This window comes from Amblyomma americanum, unplaced genomic scaffold (assembly GCF_052857255.1).
Source record: "Amblyomma americanum isolate KBUSLIRL-KWMA unplaced genomic scaffold, ASM5285725v1 scaffold_19, whole genome shotgun sequence".
NCBI classification, from domain to species: domain Eukaryota; kingdom Metazoa; phylum Arthropoda; class Arachnida; order Ixodida; family Ixodidae; genus Amblyomma; species Amblyomma americanum.
The window spans coordinates 707,318-726,431 of NW_027526491.1; the positions used below are offsets into that span (position 1 = coordinate 707,318).

General features: G+C 46.4%; 1 protein-coding gene across 1 annotated transcript in view; it reads left to right on the plus strand.

Annotated features, from left to right (window-relative positions):
- LOC144111936 (nose resistant to fluoxetine protein 6-like) overlaps positions 1-19,114 on the plus strand; it is a 58,064-nt gene that overhangs the window by 28,032 nt on the left and 10,918 nt on the right. Inside the window, exons 9-13 of the mRNA XM_077645027.1 lie at positions 6,774-6,945; positions 7,509-7,591; positions 9,034-9,156; positions 11,635-11,755; positions 12,931-13,120. Coding sequence (XP_077501153.1) covers positions 6,774-6,945; positions 7,509-7,591; positions 9,034-9,156; positions 11,635-11,755; positions 12,931-13,120 — 689 coding nt within the window. The remainder of the gene's footprint in view (positions 1-6,773; positions 6,946-7,508; positions 7,592-9,033; positions 9,157-11,634; positions 11,756-12,930; positions 13,121-19,114) is intronic.

The following is a 19,114-nucleotide window of genomic DNA, read 5'->3' on the forward strand; positions in this document are numbered from 1 at the left end:
AAAGAAATGAAGATTCGGAAGAGCAGAGCAAACGTGGGTTTTTGGCGGTTGTAAAGATTGGACAATAAATTTTCAAATACGGTGGCCTCCTTGCGCTGGTCCTTCATTTCTCACATTCTAGGACAGCGTGTGTCGCTGTGCTCTCGCAGGTTAGTGTCTGGCTTCCTGTTTCGCCCACGCTGCACTGGAGATCCAGTGCAGGTGCGCAAGAGCTGCTCGTGTCATGAGCAAGAGACGTCGATGCAATTCAAAGTAAAATTTTAATGTCTGATTATTAGCGAGAGGCGCCAACAAAACCGAAACGAGCCGATTTTGAGCACAAGCACAAATTAGGAACAAACCAGCCCTGGTTCCAACGAGAAATAAAGGCTAGAGCACTTGTTGACAGTAAAAAGAACATTCTGCCTAATTGACAATGCAGTAGCGCGTGCTCCCGCGCTCTTCACTGCGTCCATTCGCTCAGGCAGGGAATTGTCGAGCGCGTTAACAACCTCTCTGCCAGCCCGCACGATCTCCATTGTTCTGGTAGGGCAATCCAGAGGTAGTCCGCCGTTGTGCAACTCGAGCCCAAGCGCCTCGAAAGATTAAATTTCTTCATGCCCCAAACATTTTCAGTTAAGTTTAGATCGGAGCTGCGGCTGGGCCACTCAAGCTGCATGATCGCTTGGCGATCCAGAAAATCTTGCGCAACTCGCGCGGCGTGGATGGTGGCTCGGTCATGCTGAAAAAAAAAAAAACGACTTGTCAGCATCGCATGGCTATAAAATGCACTAAGGACTTACCGGTGCTGTTCAGGACGCCAAGTCTTTGGGGTTGGTCTCACCGCGTAGAAAACGTCGCTTCGTCTGTAAAAACGACGTATTCCCAGTCGTCCGGCGTCCACTATTCGCGTTCTTGAGCGAACTGGAGTTGCTGGTGGCGATGCGGCGCTTCCAACACTGGCGTCCTAGCGGCGACCCGGTTTTGGATGGCCGCTTTACGCAGTCTTCTGCGCATGGTGTCCGTGCTAGCTTGTAGCCCAAACTCATCGCGTATTTACGCGCTGTCAGGAAGGGGTTGTCCACTGAAGAGGCTACAAAGAGAATATCTTCTTCAGGGGTTATTGCCCGCTCCAGAATTGTGCGTGCAGCATCCTCTATCCGTTCTTCGTCTCTGAATGCCCGGACAATTCGGATTAACCGTGGAAACTGGCCGCCCAACTGTAGCAGTTATTTCTCGCTGCGACATTGTACGGGCCATGTAAACTATAGCGAGGCGCCCTTCCTTCGGCACTCTGCGCGGAATCTTTAGCACACACTTGTTAGATGCATGACTTTATATAACACTGGTCTAGCGTCATCCCAAACTATCGTAAATTTCATTGGGTGTTGCCGCGCCTATATCGGCGTTAGCGCGTTCATGCTGTCTCAACCGGCTAGCTGCCTGAAAACTATCCACTTCGAGCTGCCATATCGCTTCATGCTGTCGTATTATAAATTTCTAGACTTCTAGGCATAAAATTCCCCGAACCGTAACAAGTGGTCTGTGCCCTTGATGATATTCTTACACGAGCAACGCCATTTTACAGTATTATTTCTTCTTGATGCCAATCTTCGCGGAAAATCAAGTGCCATGCATGCCATTTCAGAGTAACTTGGTAAAGACCGCATCAAGAGTGCCCGGATATGAGCACGTGGCAACAGTTCACTTAGTTCGCAGAATATTCCAAAGAGCAATCAATTATAAGGCAATCGGTATCCTCCAACGGCTTATACCATTGGACTCGTTGCATCTCTGGCCAGAGGCTTCCTAGTTTGCATAATAATGCCACCACGGCATCCAATATCTGTTGTCCTCAGCTGCTGGCTCAGGAGACCCGGGTTCAATCCCGGCCGCGGCGGTCGTATTTTGGTGGATGCGAAATGCTGTACGGACGTGTTCTGTGCGACGCCAGTGCACGTCAAAGAACTACAGATGTGAGAAATTATCCGCTGCCCTTCCACTGCGGTGTCCACAACCTGAGTGGCTTTCGTGCGGCATCCATAGCCTGAGTCGCTTTGGGCATTAAATATTATAAAACCAAACGAAGTTTTCCAAAAGAGTCAGATTTTTATCCCAACGGATGCTTATATAGCGCTTCTCGCTAATAATCAGACATTAAAATTTTACTTTGAATTGCATCGACGTCTCTTGCTCATGACACGAGCAGCTCTTGCGCACCTGCACTGGATCTCCAGTGCAGCGTGGGCGAAACAGGAAGCCAGACACTAACCTGCGAGAGCACAGCGACACACGCTGTCCTAGAATGTGAGAAATGAAGGACCAGCGCAAGGAGGCCACCGTATTTGAAAATTTATTGTCCAATCTTTACAACCGCCAAAAACCCACGTTTGCTCTGCTCTTCCGAATCTTCATTTCTTTAGATCACAGGCTTTGAGGCCGACCTGGAAAAGCGCTCGAGCGGTGTGAAGACACGCCACTTTAGCGCTTTTTGGAGATGAGCAAACCGCAACGTGTGTTCTGCGCCCGCGTGAGCCGCGGCCAGTAGAGAAAAGTCGCGAAACAGTCAAGTGAGCGACTCACCCTGCCGGCTAGATACAAGCGAAATAACAAGGTGAGTAGTCAAATCCGGCTGCGCTCCAGCTATCGTCAGCCACCGCAAAAATACCAAGATGTTATCTCGGCAAGAGCGCGCAACACATCGCGGCGCTGGCGTTAGTCCAAGCCGCTCTAGGACACGCTTTCTCTCATTCGTGTTAAGCGTGCTGACGACTGTACTTTGACATTGACACGGTGGCATCAGAGCCTACTACGTTTTCGAAGCAATATAATCAAACGAGCATACTCATGCGATGCGCGGAAAGCCTAAAATCACAAAGGTGACACAAACTAGGCACGTTCACTGCGCATGCGCAGGTTAATTCTTTGCTCGCCATGGATTCCTCGTAAGTCTGGCCCTCTCTAGCCTCTTACCTCTGTCAGCTAAGATAACATCCTTAACTTTGCAACCTGCTATTGCAGAAATGGCAAATGTGCACAAACGTATGACGCAGAAAAAATATTCTATTGAAAAAACATGCCATTCGCACTACTATATGTGCCATTTATATAATACAACCTTCTGTTTAAGAATGGTTGCTAACCGTTACAGCAGTAACAAGCAATCGAAGTTAGTAAAACGTAAGTGCCGACTTTTACTAACTCTACTTTTAAGACGGCACAACAGATTTAGCAACCAGGTAGTAGAAAGCAGTGAGAGTTGATAAAAAAGTAGTAACGCGTAGTTGGTAAAAAGCGGCACTCTCTAACTGATTACTTTTTAAGAGTATAGAGTGCATAGACAGTGTGCGAAGCACGACGCGCATGCTATAAAAGGGCACTGATGACAGCTCCATCCAATTCTTCTTTCCAGAAAAAAAATCTCTGATTCTTTGTTTTTATGCTAAACAAGCCCTCTTTGCCCTTAGTGACCCTTTAAACACGGTTTCTTCGATATCTTTGCGCTGACCGCATCCTTCACTTAAGGAAAATGAACTACTGAGATTCGAGATAATGGCGCGTGTGGTGCCCGAAGACAATCTGACATTTCCTCCTGCGCTGGAGGCCACCGGCGCCACTACGCGCGCCTTTGTTGAAGGCGCTCCGACGTTTACGGGGCTCAGCCCGGATGGCAACGACTCCCTGCCCTTCACAGGAAAGGGCCGCGTACAGAAGCGGATGCACCGGAGCTTCGCGCGCTTGCTGGAAGCCGTTCGCGTCGCCCAGTGGCCCTCGTTTTTGATAAAGGGAAAATGAAGACTAATCTGGAGTTGGCTTGTATCGATAGATTCCAGCTTTTCAATGACAAATGCGCTGCATTAATTGAAAACAAAGCTTTTATAAGCTAGCAAAGACAAAAAGAAATAAATACAGGTACCACCACCACTGTCTCTTTTTGGAAGCAGATTGCGCTACGTAAAGAGAGTTTTTCTTTTTTTTTTGCACGCAAATCCCTATGGTTGAATGAAAGCAATATTTGGTTCCGATCAGCGCAGACGATGTCTTTTCCCGGTCTTGGAATCTCAAGTTTAAATCAAGTGGCGGATAAATTTTTTACCACTTTTCTTAGCGATTAATGCGTCTTTCTTTGACTGACGGACAAGCATCTACATCGCCAGAAAGACCCATAGCATCTATTTTTTCATAGAACAAAAATTGCCTCGAGTTGTCATCAGCGCCCCTTTAAAGCCTTGCGCTCTTAATATATAGAACGTTGTACCCAAAAGGAGTCCAAATGTACCCGAAACATAGTCCATATGCATCTTTGGGTGGTTAAACTCCACAGACCACACAATACGAATGTCTACTTGGCCACTCCCTTACCCGCCACCTCTCCAACAGATAAGTTCATAACCTGGGGCCGCATTCGGAGTTTGTGTAATAATAAAAAGGGTCATAATCTGCCACAGCGGCCGCACCTGATTGGTCAAAACGCCGGAAGCGGATATCGGTTCAGTTGCGACTGTGAGTGGCGGCAGGATATCACTGCGTTGCGGTTGCCACAGGGAAACGTCCAGCGGCGCTTTTGCTCTTTGCCGACATATGGAACGAGACCAATGCGAGAGCAGAAACATTCAGCCACAAGTTTAGCTGCCCATCGGATTCCACCGTAAAGGGGTAATATGAAAGCAGCTTTATTTGCCCAGTAGACTTCGGCGAACAGAAACAATAGTTCAGATACTCTTTTCTGCACCGTAAAAGTCGGTGGTGTGCTTAAAGAAGAAAATATTGTACGCAATACGCATACCTTTTCAGTAACAGAAGGCAGCCGCTACAGCCGTCGATAGCCTACGGTAAATAAAAGACAGCTATCTTGCTCGCATAACATGGCGTTTTAGATTTACCTTGAGGGTAAAAGGGAACGGAGAAGAAAATTTGTAGCATGCACTCACTCACTGCGCAATGCGCGCTCCGTGTTGTGCTGAACCAAGATGCCGTGACGAATTGCCGTCTGCAACATAGCTGAACGTAAGTGGTCGCTGTTATCGGACAGTTGTGCAGAGGGTAATTTCCGTTTTTCATTCCTTTTATGCATGTACTGCAAGAGCCGCGAAATGCCGCATATAGGTTTTTAATTTTCTGCCGTCAACAAATAAAAGGGGTCAGCTAAAAAAGGAATTTGCTGTATTTCTCTTCATAAATGCGCTGGGAGACTTCGCAGACCAAATTTTCATAAGTTCGCCATGATGCAAGGCGCCGGCATGCCTACACTGGCGCATGAAAACCAACTTGCAACCTAACTCCTGAGCAAAATACAGAGCCACACCACCGCGGCTACCGAGAACAGTAAGGGACGCCGAAAAACCACCTCTGGCATGTCAAACGCGTCGGTGTAGCAGCGCGTCACTGTCGAGTGACCATCCGTGCACATGAGCGGTTTCACGCTGGCAGGCATTACACACGATCATGATGCAAGATGCTTAAACAGCTAATACAGAGTTCTAGAATGGGTAATGCACGTTTGCGCGAAGTAAACGCAACTATTTCGAGGGTCATTATGCTTTATGTTACATCATATAACCTACGCAGACGCGATAACTCCGGTGATAGTGGCACCATTCGGTTTGAATGAAGAGAACAATTTCTGCAACAAACCGCTGCTCGGTAGGCCTAGGAGCTACAGAATTATCCAACCAAATAAAAAGCAGGCCAAATTTATCGTCCATCCAATTTGCTATAGGCAAGATAAGACGAAGCGAGAGTCCCGTAACCTGTTTATAGCCTATTCACGCGCCGAAAAACACAGTAATACCGACGAGTTCACTTCGAAGCGAGACGCTCGGCTTCAGAGTGTGCCGCCATGTTGGCTGTCCTTGAGCATCTGCTGTAGAGGAGCGTACGCTATGTGTCTGACTTCACCGTCCGATTTCTTCAACCCCTTTTTGCTGCATCCGGACCACCACATCCGCTTCCGGCGTTTTGAAAAATGAGGTGTAGCCACTGCGGCAGATTATGACGCTTTTATTATGACCCATACTCGGAATACGGACCCTGATTCTCGGTAAAATTGAGGCAGTGGTACAGCCGTACCCTACATCGCGTGGCTCTTCCTTGCTGTGTTTCACGTCTATCTCCAGTGCCTGCGAGGGCGCCAGATGGACCTGCCCCTTGCTGAGCAGCTATAGGTGGCTCCAACAGCGGTTGTAGAAGTTTGACAGGCATGTGCGCTCTCCAGAGGGTCCCCGTCTCGACGCAGCATTTCATAAAGTCAGCATTAAGGACTGGCTATTCTTTCGTCTAAACGCATTGCCTGCAACGAGTCTTGGAGAATCCCATCGCAATTTTTCTACCGTTACCACCCATGTGTCCCTGCTCATCTGCTCCTCATCCACTTCATAGTTCTTCCCTTGCATGTAATATGCGCCACTGCGCCTTTAGCTCTCCAAGACGCTTTTTCGGTAGTGCGGATATTTGAGATTCCCATCGTGCACTCAGGCGATTAGTGTGACCGCGATTACTGATCTTTGTTTTATTTTCTATCAAACAACCAGTAGTATTGATACGAAGATTTAATCAATTAAAAAATATTTCCGCCGTTGATGTGGTTTAGCAAAATGAGTTTCAGAACCCGAACTGACAAGGCAGACCTGTTAGGCACATAGCACAAAGCGGAAACTGGACACTGAGACAGCAGCGTTCATTTTCCCTTCACAACTTCGAGCCTTAATTAGCCGACTGTAACTTCTGATTTTAAGCACCTTGAACCGCGAATCTGCTTCAGCGATTGATTACACTGTGCATTTATTTTTTTTCAGAACCATGGTTCCGGTGTTCTTCTGCCTCATGTGCCTGTTTTTGCTGCCTCTTATCACCTCCGGACCAGACGCTAAGGCGTACTTCCGCAAGCTCAATGACGAATTTCAGAGGCAGTGGCTGTATCTGCTTCTTCAAGTCCAAAACTATGACTTCGAAGTCACTGTAGATACTGTACGTTTGCCTCTATGTACGGGGACGTATAATCTATACCGGCCGCTGCAGAAATCAGAAAGCGCTGCATGCATGGAAGATAACTCCATAAATTCGCTAGATAGATCAAAGTTTGAGCTTTGTCCTATGTTTTACCTCACAGCTCCTCGAGCCAGTCTCAATACCTCTGTGAGTGCGTCGGTGGCTTCACTGATTTGTTGTAGAGTGCAGAAAAGCATCAATACAGTGCCGGTGACGTTCTACGCTATGAAGTTTGACCTCTCACTCCTGGATTACATTCACGCACCGCAAAATAACAGGCAATACCAGAATAAGCAGCACGTGGCATTCTCAATAAGCTTGCACTGAATTAGTATGACAGGTTTTCAAGGTTGCGTCTTAGATTTACAAAAGCGCGCCTCAATCTTTGCTGCTTGGCACTCCGCGTTAGAAATGCTAGGCATCTGATATATTCAATATATGTTGAAAGTAAGACCGTCTCTCCAAACAGCAATCAGTTAAGCGCCCCGAAAATGCCAGAACACAGTGGATGTCAGCATATCCCCGTTATGCTTTGATTACAGCCAATTTTTGGACACTTGTGGTACCTGTCTCTGGATTTCCAGTTCTTCCTTGTCAGTTTGCCGATTCTGTTGCTGCTGAAGAGGTAAGACAAGCTTCTATATGCTTATTTTCAGTCATACCCCAATTCAGTCATTACAGAAGACGCGTAGCCCGTGGTGCAGTATTAGCAAAAAATCTACTTGTTAACGTTGCGAATGAAGTGACTGAAAGCGTGCCGTTTTCCTGTTTCTCTTTGAAGTGACGAGAGAGAATGGTGATTGCAAGGAAGGGGGGGGGGGCTGCTTTCACTTTGGTCTCAATATCAAAGAGAAAAACAGGAAACACGCGGTGGTGGTCCAAATCAGGTCCTATGGTGTCGCCTTGAGACGACAGCGTGCTGCTTCCGCTGATAGGTTCTTTGGAACAATGAAGCGTGCGAAACTCTTCAAACACTCTGCAGCTATTTTTGGCTCCGACTACTTGTAACCTGCCAAAAGATCTTTCGGATTCGCAGAAATGGCTTTGGCTTTATCTGCACATAAAACATTTGATTTGATGCTTTTTTTAATCACTGCGCCAGTGATTTCTCTGAAATAACGTCCATTTTTCTATTGTGTGTTTATGTTCTTGCAGGCACGCTGACATTGTTGGACCATTACTTTTTAAATATCGTGAATGTAGATTAGTAAACAGCCGGTTAATTATTAGTACGTGATTTGATCAGAGTTACCGTCTAAGCATTTCAACTAGTATAGCGGCAACGAACGGTTCTCTTTTTGTTTTTCATAGTACTCACCTCCTCCTTAGAGTCCTTCAGACTAGCAGTTTTGCGTGCGATTTATGTCTCCGTCTTTAATTTGATACTTTTCTCCGGGAGAACGAATGTTGTACTTTTGAGCTCAAGTGCTATCACACCTTTCTGTTTTTCTAGTTATATGAGCTTTGTTTTCAATAACTCGCCAAATACTACCAAATGCTGTTAATTATGCGGGCAACAGGCCCCAAAACTGCTCATCTAAGCAGTTGACTCGCGTCTTCTTTACTTGTATTCAAAGAAAAGAAACAAGTTTGTTTTACCATTGATCACGTAGTTAACAGGAAGCCGATAGAAGCCTACAAGGTTGCTTAAAGAGGCTCTGAAGGAGCCTTACTGCCATCTGCATTGGCAAACGTAGTCTCGGTGGCAACTTGCTCTTTTCACCGCTCTTTCTTAATGAATTGCGTTGTCTTCTTATTAACATGAACAGCAGCTGCGTCATTTTTTTAAAGCGCGCCACGTAAAACACTAAGCATACTGAACAAATGAAGAAAGAAGCAGCAGAATAGGCATAAAAATTTATTATAGTGATCCTTACATGCAGATACTTCAAGTTTCACAGGGCAGGACAGCCCACCTTTAATGCAATATAAAAATCACTGGCAAGTAAAGAGCGCAGTAGTCACCCACAATTTCTTTTATATTAGTGCCAAGTTTACCAGCCTGAGTGATGCACAGGTCGGGCTGCTGAGAAATATCTTGTTTCATTTTTCTTTTCCCCGCTGCAGTCGTCCAAGGATAGCCGCGGCTGCCTTCGTGCTGTTGTCCTTCGTAGGCTGTTCCGTGGCAACATGGCAAGTGGCCGGCAACGAGATGACACCATTTATCGTTCCATTGACCGAGTCAATAACGTGAGTAAAAAAAAATGTTGGGAATTTCATTACCTAACATGACCTGCTCGGAACAAAAGCAGTCAATTCGTTGCCTTCTACCATACACATGCAACAATATCCAGCCGACGGCAAGCACAAGCATCAAAAATTTTAATAATCCCTGGCGTTTACTTCCACTTTCAGGGTACATGCTCGCGTTTATTCAAGACGAGCGATCATGCGCGCATTTCTTCATTTCAGGAAACAGAAAAAAAAGTGGTACGGGTTTAACGTGATGAGGGTTTAGCGTAGTTAAACCGAGTAGACCTGCGAAAGCCGGTGTTCATTATTGAATTAGAGAAGACACTTAAGCTCCGCCTTAAGGGTGTGACGCGATAGCTTTATTGGGTTAATATCCATATATGCTAAACAGGTTATTCTTTACTTAACATTCATAGATCGCGGTGAGTCCTCGTACCACTACCATCTCAGTGGCGCAGCGGTTAAGCGATGAGCCACTGCTCTGGCAGGTGGCTGTTTCTCTGACAGCCACCGGTAGGGATTGTACGACCGACGTTTCTCTTCCCGAGCAACCTCTCGCGACCAATCAATAATTTAACTGCCACCTGTCTCCCATGGGCGACAGCTGGCGCGACGCTCCTCCGAACTCACCCGAGCTTCTACCCATTGGCTGCAGCTTTCGCAACGTCACTCGGAGCACGGGACAACACCAGACAAGATTCTTGCTCGGGATTGGTACCGCTGAAGTAATTGTTTCGCACTAGTAAATGAACACAGGACGGCGGTGGCGACTACTAATTTCACTGAGGGTTTCTAGATGAAAGTGTACAATAGCGAATTCTGTCTGGAAAATAACGAAATAGTCGCGGAGATTCCGCATGCATGCAAGATGGACACACGGTAACAATAATAACCGCCGATTAGTGAAATCTAGTACGAATGAAACAGGCAAAAAATGACGGTTTAGCACGAACGAAATGCTAGAATCTATGCTGCGCTACATAAACAGAGACACTTGTAGTTAAAGAAATTCGCACTGCCACTTGGCGTACTTTCACTTCAGGCTAATACCTTTCTGTTATCTTAACATTTTCAGAAGTCGTGGGCGAAAATTTCTTCTGTTTTGAAGCTCTCTTGCGTGGAAAGTATAAACAAGTTCATTATGCACCCAAAACCAAATTAATATCCCAATGCTATCGCACTATAGCATACGCGTAGCACTGCGTACAGAGCGACAGTGTATCGAGTAATCTAGTAGAAATCGGCTGATAAGCAGCCTTTGCATAAGAAATGCTAACTAAGGTAGCGAACAGTCACAGGAAAACTGTTTTTATAGCGAAGGCTGTAATAGCTTAGCTGAAGCCAAACACAGGTTGTGGGCTCAACGGCAGCCGTGTAACGGTAGCCGTGCTCTAAAAAGTGCTTTTTTTGTTCAGAACCGTGTAGGGGGAGCCGCGGTTTCAAGGGGAGAGGGTGACTGTTGAGCAGGGGGCGCTGAGAAGAGAGGGCGCTGCTTTTAGATTTTTGAGGGGTTTCAAGACTGCCTAGGCGTGACGGTCGGCATCATTTGATGCCGGCGCTGATGACGAAGCACAGAAAACGTAGGAGGCTGGGAATGCGGTATTTCTGTTGCGTATAACTTAATAATGAGGGATTTAACCAGGGCCACCCTGATTCAGAGCGGTGGAAACAGCACGTATTGAACTAACGCAAGTGCCACATTGAAGGTGATCAAACGGCGAAGGCGGTATCCGCGCGAGAACCATCATATGCTATCTAGGGCATCAATACTGGCAGAACCAAGGCCTTACTGACCCTATTCAGTCGAGAAGGCTAGGGGAATGAGGGACTCGTTAGGATATGAAGGAAGCCATAAGTCACTGAAATTGAAGAAAGCGTGAAAGAATTGTGTTCTTTAATTTCTCGTTTTGGTCAATGACAAATTAGTAGTGTATTCATTTTATGCTGCGGAGTAAAATGATTAGTAAGCCGAGGAAAAAAATATGCCGCCAATGCGATACGTACCGACGACCGCCGTATGTCTCTTACGGTGCTCTAGGAATTGAACTATGGCGGCGGCCGTCCAACCTTCTACTTTTATGTTTATGGTGGCATTTTGGTGGTATATATTTTGGCATTATATATGCTCCTTGTTGCCTAGTCTGCTGAGTGCTCATCATAGCCACCCTCGTCCATAGCGGCCTTATCGAAAATTCTATACATGACAGCTCCGTACCTGCCATAATACACATGCTATATACTGACTTCCACTGTGTAGGGTTGAAATATGGAGGTACCAGGACTCGGCAGAAATTTAATATAACCCATCAAGGAGCATGTATGCCGTCTATGCATGCATATTGTAGAATCTGAAAACTTGAAAAATTACTAACATTGTTTATTAACAGTGACTGAAGGGGATACAGATCCGCCCATTTAATGAACAGTTAAGAGAGACACCAATACTTCTTTATGTTTCGTTTTTCTTTTCCGCAGGACATTCCTCAGGACTGGTTTCCACTACTACTTCTACCCATTCTACCACGCCGTGTGCTACTTCGTCGGCTGTATGACATATTTCTTCGTCGGAATATTTAAGGAGAAAAAGATTTCAAAGGTGAAAGCTCGCCCATTGTTTATTTTCGGGGAAAAGTTGCTTTGTCGGCATCCAAGATTCCCGAGCGAATTGTTCGCCTCATTTGGCCCACTCCTCAACATTCTGTTTTTTAGTTGAAGCCCGCCTCCTCATTAACATTCAGCAAGTTGGTTGGTGGTTTTCAGTATGGTACCGCATATAACCGTAATCTATAATGCTAACTCGGAGTCCTTTCACATACATGCAGGCCTCACTATGACACACACAGCTGCTCTTTAAAGCAAAAAGCAAAATTTTAAGGACTAATGGTGGGCTTCTCTGACACACCTGGCAATAAGCACGTAAGTAGGGAGCCTAATCACGACCACCAGCTCACGAACGTGTTGAGCAAGAAACGAAGGAGCTCCAGCTTTGCCTGTACAGCCTTCCAAGTCTCCGGCCAAGGGACCGTCCGTGAGTTAGCTTGCTCTGGTAGCGCGTCAGAGAGTTCAGTGTGACATTCATTTAAAGCAGAGGAAACCGATTCTTTCTGTAGCTGGAAGAGCAGCTAAGGGACTTCAGCTCCAGCATGGGTTTCATGTCCAACATTCATGGACAAAATTTTGAATATTCGAAAACCGTAATGTATTGCTAGCGAAATATTCAAGGTAATGGTCCACTCTTCCAATATATAACAAAATCTTTCTTTTATAGTTTTTCCATCGCTCGCATCAAGCAGTTAAGACTGCCATAGAAAGCCAGAGGCTAACACTTTTGACGATAGCAAAAAAAGTCAATACTGCCGAAGGGAGAACTGCGGATATATTGATTGCTATAGTGAAATCTTACAATCTATGAAAAAATTGCGCTGATAAACTCTTCTTTCCGTTCAAAAATTATTTTGTACAGAAATGTTTGGTAAGATTCTCTTGAAGAATTAAGGTTTTTCCTTCTTTACGCAAACAACATCTTCAGTTTCATACTCAAAATGTGGCCGCAATGAAATTCTCTCCTTAAAATGAGTAGAGACCACTCCTTATGTAAATTTAAAGGGCATTCCTGCTGAATCGGCCCCTTTGCTTGCGGTCGCTGAAACTGTGTACTTCCGACGTCTCTTGTGCCACCTTCTGTAAACATTTATACACAAATTTTCCGCGACCACACGTTTTACAATGATCGTTTGCATTTCATTTTGATCTAAAACTCTCTGTTTTCAGGCATGCCAGTTCGCGGCCTGGTTGTTCGCAATAGCCTGTGGGCTCTTCTGCATCTTCATTAAGGTACCCTGGTACCAAGTCAAAGACCCGACTACTGAGTTTGGGAAGTTATCTCTGGCGTTCTTCGACCGGATCCTGTGGTCCATTCTTATGTCCTGGGTCACTATCGCCTGCGCCACTGGACGAGGAGGTATGTCTAAGCCCTATATGCTGCCATCATTTGTCTCCATTCTTACCAAATGTTCCACAAACGATGAAGTCAGTGGAGAACAAAGAGAAAAATTCCGTCTTAATGGAATAAAATTAAGTCAGGCGAATCTAATACGCCCGACAGAAAGTTGATTTCAAGCTAATTAGGGTTTCCTCATTAGGTAGACGGTTTCTCATTAGCTAATGAGTAAAGCAAGAGCTAATGAGCTAATGATTTCAAGCTAATTTCAATCCAACGTGATGTGGCGAGTTCCACACATCGTCAAAGAAACTCAAATATATTTAGAAGTGGAATAAAGGCATAAAACCCAACTTGAGACAGAAAGGCTGGAAACACTGGAGGAGATCAATTGAAAAGGCTCTAACAGAAATGGCTAGCCCTTCAGTCCGGAGAGTGCATTTCCACAGTTTTATGTAACACCTTTGCCGAAAGTACAATTAGGCAACGCGGTTTTTTTCTGATGCGTGTATATGAGCGCTTATGACAAACTTCAGTTACAAATCTACGTTACGAACGAAAAACCCTTGTCTTCACCTCTGGAGATCGTTTGGTATTTAGGGGTGCCGTAACTGCATGCTCCACAATACGTCTCAGAAGCAAACGCCGTTGCCTGGTTACCTTTGACAAAAGGCGATACAAACGCAGCAGTTTCAGCGCACATATTTAAGTGCCAGCCAAGAAAGAACGCGGATGGTGCAGCTGTACACGGTAAAACAATCAAAGCAGACAACAGAGACGTTCGCTGAAAGTTCAACAGAAAACGGAGAGAGAAATTTTGTGCCAGTGATAGTTTATCAGAGTCTTTTAAACAAGAATAGCGGATGGTCATTCGAGCGGGTTACGCTACATTATTTGGCGAAAAGAAAATCGTTGCAGACCATGGTATCTCTCTTCGCTGAGCCGTCGCCTCCGAGGGGAACTTTTAAAGAGGCGTTTCAAATGACCTAACCTCTCTTATACCCTTCTGAAAATAGCACGCTTAACTGCGATTACGATGACCGTGGTTTTCGCTACCCGTGGTTACTGCTGTTCACACTGCGGACCAAACTGCGAGTACACCGCTAACCACGGTTATCGAGAACTGAGCTTGACGACGTTGGTTTGCGTCTCTAACCGAATGGCGGCCTCTTCGGAAGGAAAGTGCTCGTCGGCGTCCTAGTAACAGCTGGCCCGTATCAACAACGTACATTCTTCACACCAAATCACCTTTTAAGAGCGACACATTAAAATAGGCAGTGTCTATAGTGCCGTCATATATGGCGCTTTTACACATCCTTCGAGACCGACCGACGGGGCCGCAAAAGAGCACTGCAGCACCGTACCACGGTGCTCAGGCTGCGCATTCTATCGCCCTAACGTCGAAAAATGACCGCTCCTTACCGCATCATGAGAGCAGACGACAAGTTCCCAACATTCGCAGTGCCGGATGCCGCGAGCTTACCTCAGTGGTGCAACCCGCGAGCGTGGCGGACGACGACGCTCTGGCAGTGCGCTACTCTCTAGTCGTCGCTAGGCATAATTGGTTTCATATGGAAGCTACAGCGGACAGCGCTTTGCAATTCGTTAGCGCGATAGCAAACGTTCTACTCATGGCATAGTTTTAGTAGACGTTTTTAGCGTACCAGAGACGTACTATCGGAGATGTATACCGGTTTACCGGACCCCTCTTGCGCATGCGCAGGGACATTGTTGGGATGAGGGGGGCCACTGCGCGTGCGCAAGAGGGGTCTGGTAAACCGGTATATGTCTCCGGTAGCACGTCTCCGGTATGCTAAAAACGTCTGCTGTCAGCCCCACTGTCTCGTACTAAAATAAAGATGTGGTCTATTCCAGCGACGCCGTAGCAGGGGCGCTAGCGCACAAGCAGACCTGGCGAGCCGCGGCGCGCCTTTGGCAGCCATACCATGCAGCTGTGAGGAGAAACTTGCTAGTATCGCAGTTCTCACTGCAACCAGCTTCTCGATACGGGTCAGCCGTCCTTAAGAAGAATTCCTTTTTGACATTCTTTTATCCCAGGGCTTATTATTTATTGGGACAACCCTTTGAGTGCGAAGGTACTATTTCGATGGGTCAACCCTGAGCAAGATCTTGGTATGTTTGCACGTTTGCGGTGTTTGCGGGTTTGTGCCAAGGGAAAGTAACAAATAAAATAAATCAAATAAATATCCCTGACTGAGAGTCAAACCCACGGTTGAGCGGACAGGTAAGCTTCGCAGGCCGCAGCGCGAGAGCCCTATAGGCTATCGCCGCAGCGTTTTTTCTTTATTGCATGGATATAGTGCGGAAAAGAAAAATCTGAGTGCGTATGCCTCAAAATACCAGGCTGTGTAATACGGTCCCACCATACCCCTGCACGTCCCCACCTTCCCTTACATCAATACTCTGGGAGGCACACACATGCATCTTGTCAGGGGAGACAGCTAGGCTGCTCTTCTATAGGGCAGCATATACTCCCCACAAGAAAGCGCACTGCCCACGAAACAAAGATTTCGACGATCGCGGTGATTCGACCGCACACACCTCGTGTTGAACTGCAACACCCTCTTGCGCAGTGCATTGCACGTGGTGTTGTTCATCGCAAATACTACTGTCAAACTTATTCGCGCTTTGAGCTATCTGGTGGCGGAGAGATGTGCGTTGCATGCGTTGGTGTGGAACACGTTGCGGCAGATACACAGCACTTGAGGAATACGCGTTGACGTTGGCAACATTGATGCACAAACCTGGTACTGGAGCATAGGCCGCCGGTGTGCACTAGGTGAATTTTCATTGACGATGCAAAAGTTGAACACGCGCATAACTGGCACCCTGTGTCAGCGGACACCTCAATCGTGCTTTCAGGTAAGCTGCGGTGGTGTCCACCTGCGAAAAACTGTGCTTTCGCAAAGTACTTCGTGCTTAGCAATGCTAAACCGCCAGCAACGTGTTTGCTTGGCGCGGACGGCTTGTGGGAGGCGCGGTGGCGTATGATGATTGAGGCAGTGCTATCAACGGGTGGCACTGTCGAACGGCACTCTAGATACTGCGTTGTAAATAACAAAGATATCTGAAAATGTAGCCTCGCTCTGCCGATGATCTTCTCACTTAGTTTGTTCCACCCAAGCGGCCATTGGCTGCGCTAACCAAGAACCGAGGACAGCCGTGTGACATCGGCGAGCTGCGATTCGCGATAATTTCAGTTCTCTAACCACTGTTAAGCTTAACCGCGGTTAGACTGCCCGTGGCATTAGATGCCCCGCGTACTACCGATTACAGTTCTGTCGGACTTGAGTGGTGCTCAGCAGCACTATATAGACCAGGGTTCTCCCAACTTTTCGGCAAGACTTATGCAATTCAGACTTATCAATGCTTTAGGTTTTAGAAATTTTAGATTTATCAAGCAGATAAAGTTGAAAAAGTACAATAATATAAAACACAGACCTACGGCATAAATGGCAACCTTTTATTTATTTTTAATATTTCAATTCAACTTCTCTGGGCAGTACACAACCTATGGACACAAATGTACAAATAGCTAGTAACACAAACAGAAATTAATATTTTTAGAAATGCAAAACGCACACAATATAAATACGCGGCCATATGAGCAGAAATGAAATGTCCAAATATGCGCGGCGTCTTGTGGTTGCTAGCTCCGTAGGAATGTCAGTACAAAGATATTCCCTTCAAGGGAGACAGAGAAGCACAAAGGAGAGGTGTAATGCGAACAGTGCAGCTGATGTGAACCGTGGCTACAAACCTATTGTGCGCATAATTAGCAGAGGCTTCAAGTATTCATCAGACAAATTGGATCTTTACTTGGATCTCACGTACTTCATCTTTGAAGTGTAACAAATTGCTTGCGGCTGCAGGTCCGATCCGTCAAAATGAGCGAACTGAAAACAGAAACAGTTTTCTAGCATGATCGAGTGCTAGTCGAAAATAATTGCCAATAAAAAGTCTGACGCGATGGATGCGCGAGACCAGGTTTCGTGCGTGGTCGCCGCGCGGGCTTGGGGCCGTGCACCCGTGGTTGGGTTGTGACCCGCCCCGACGCGGTTGGAACAACTCCGCAGGCTGTAGTTTTATGGCGCCTGCAGTAAAAACCTGAGCGGCTATGGCGACCTTCGAACGCCGCAAATCCGTGCTTGACATCTGCTGCGTGTGTCGAGATACGTCGAATATTTGCTTGTCAATTCACCACGGTCCGTTTTTTCTTCCTTTTTTCCTTAAAGATTACAAACCGGCAAGATATAAAAGACCACTGCTTAAAAAGTCATGTTTATTTCCTTGCTTGAGAATCTCCGATAGTGGCTGCCTGGAATAAAAGTATGTATGAACTTAGCTGGCAGAGTTAATAGGGTTTAGTAGGACTGGAGTCTGCAGAAGGGACTACGAATGAAAAGAAAGCGACATTAACAATGGACCAATCTTTAAAAGTATGCATTCGATGTGGACCGACACCGCTTCATGGATCTACTCCAATTAGATTCTTCTGAATGCTTGTTGGACTTTTTTATTGGGAAACTGCCTGCTCCTTTTCTTTGTTTCCTGTTGATTGTTTGCTTTTGTTACAAATGTAATAAAATCTTGCTTCATACCCGAGTTGACTCTTGTTCTGATGATTTCTTTAAATGATACATGCTTGCCTGGTACATACCCGCAGACCTGCCTACCCACCCACAAGCACTCTATACATACGTGTGGTAAAAAATGTGTACATGAAAATTCGAAGGGCAATAAAAATTAATAATACTTTTATTATTATATTACTAAACAATAAGAACTGAAGGGACACAAATTTATGGAAGGGTAGAGCCAACTTTTGAGCCTTTCTGCATTTCTTGCTGCGTGTAATCTTCACGATGACACCACCTTAACACGCCGCAAGCTTTTTACGGTGTTCACAAAATCGTCCAATAACCCCTCTAATAATCGTTATTTCAAAACTTGCGCATTCGATAAAACGAAATATGAGAAATTCACGTTGGCTTAAAGTACTCAAGCTAAGAATTTCGATGCAATAAAAGAGTTTTGTGAAATTTGCACCCAAAAGGTCTATTGCTTGTTAGTTTGCAGGCCATCAATGTTTTTAGGAGGTTATGTACGCTTCAGCTTGTATTACACAAGTGCCGAAGTCGAATGTGCCTTTCATAAATTCGCGGCTTGGAACAGCGTCACACAGTGCAGAACACTAACAGAAATTAAGAGCACAATTGAACTCACAGTGGGGCCTTAGAGCATGTGTTGAAAGGATGCGAACCTTGTAAGATTTCTGGCGACAGCCGGTGGTCTGATTCAGCTGCGTATTCGGCCCGGACACCTGCAACCAGGGTCACTGCACGGCGATAGGCATCTTGGTTCGCACGGCCGGTCCTCGCGTGGTTTATTGGATTCGAGACGGAATATTCCACTGCCGTTTGTAAACAACATTGTTCCCGGTAGATCGACCGTGCGGCACGGAGGCAGTTAGCGACCGCCAGAACTGAGCAGGGGTGACTCACCCCTTCAACTGTGCCTGCTGGCCGGCGCCTCGCCCATTCGGACTTCCCGGAAGACGTGTCCGACTTGACAGCGGGAGAACTGTCGTTCGGACGCGAAGACAACGCTCTCTCTGGTGGGGGCGATTGTCCAGCGGCACCCTCTCTCTCCGGCGAGGCATGTGACGGGGGCGTGTCCCTATGTGAAGTGGTGTGTGCGTGTGTACGACACCGCAAGTTAGGCCACGCCCAACCTGGCGAAGACCTCCTCGAACCTGGGGAATCCTAGGGACCAGACCCTTTTTAAACCGGACGACGAGTGCCGTGAGGAAGGAATCCTCGATCATCCTCAGATCTTCTCAGATCCTCAGACCTTCCCCCATCACCCTCCAATGGGTTCCAAAATCTCGTAAAATATGTAAAATAAACCACCTGTACAGTTTCCTTCATAACCAAGTCCGACAACGTCATTCGGAGAAGGGACCTGCGGCGCTGAAAGAGTCAGCTCACTCAA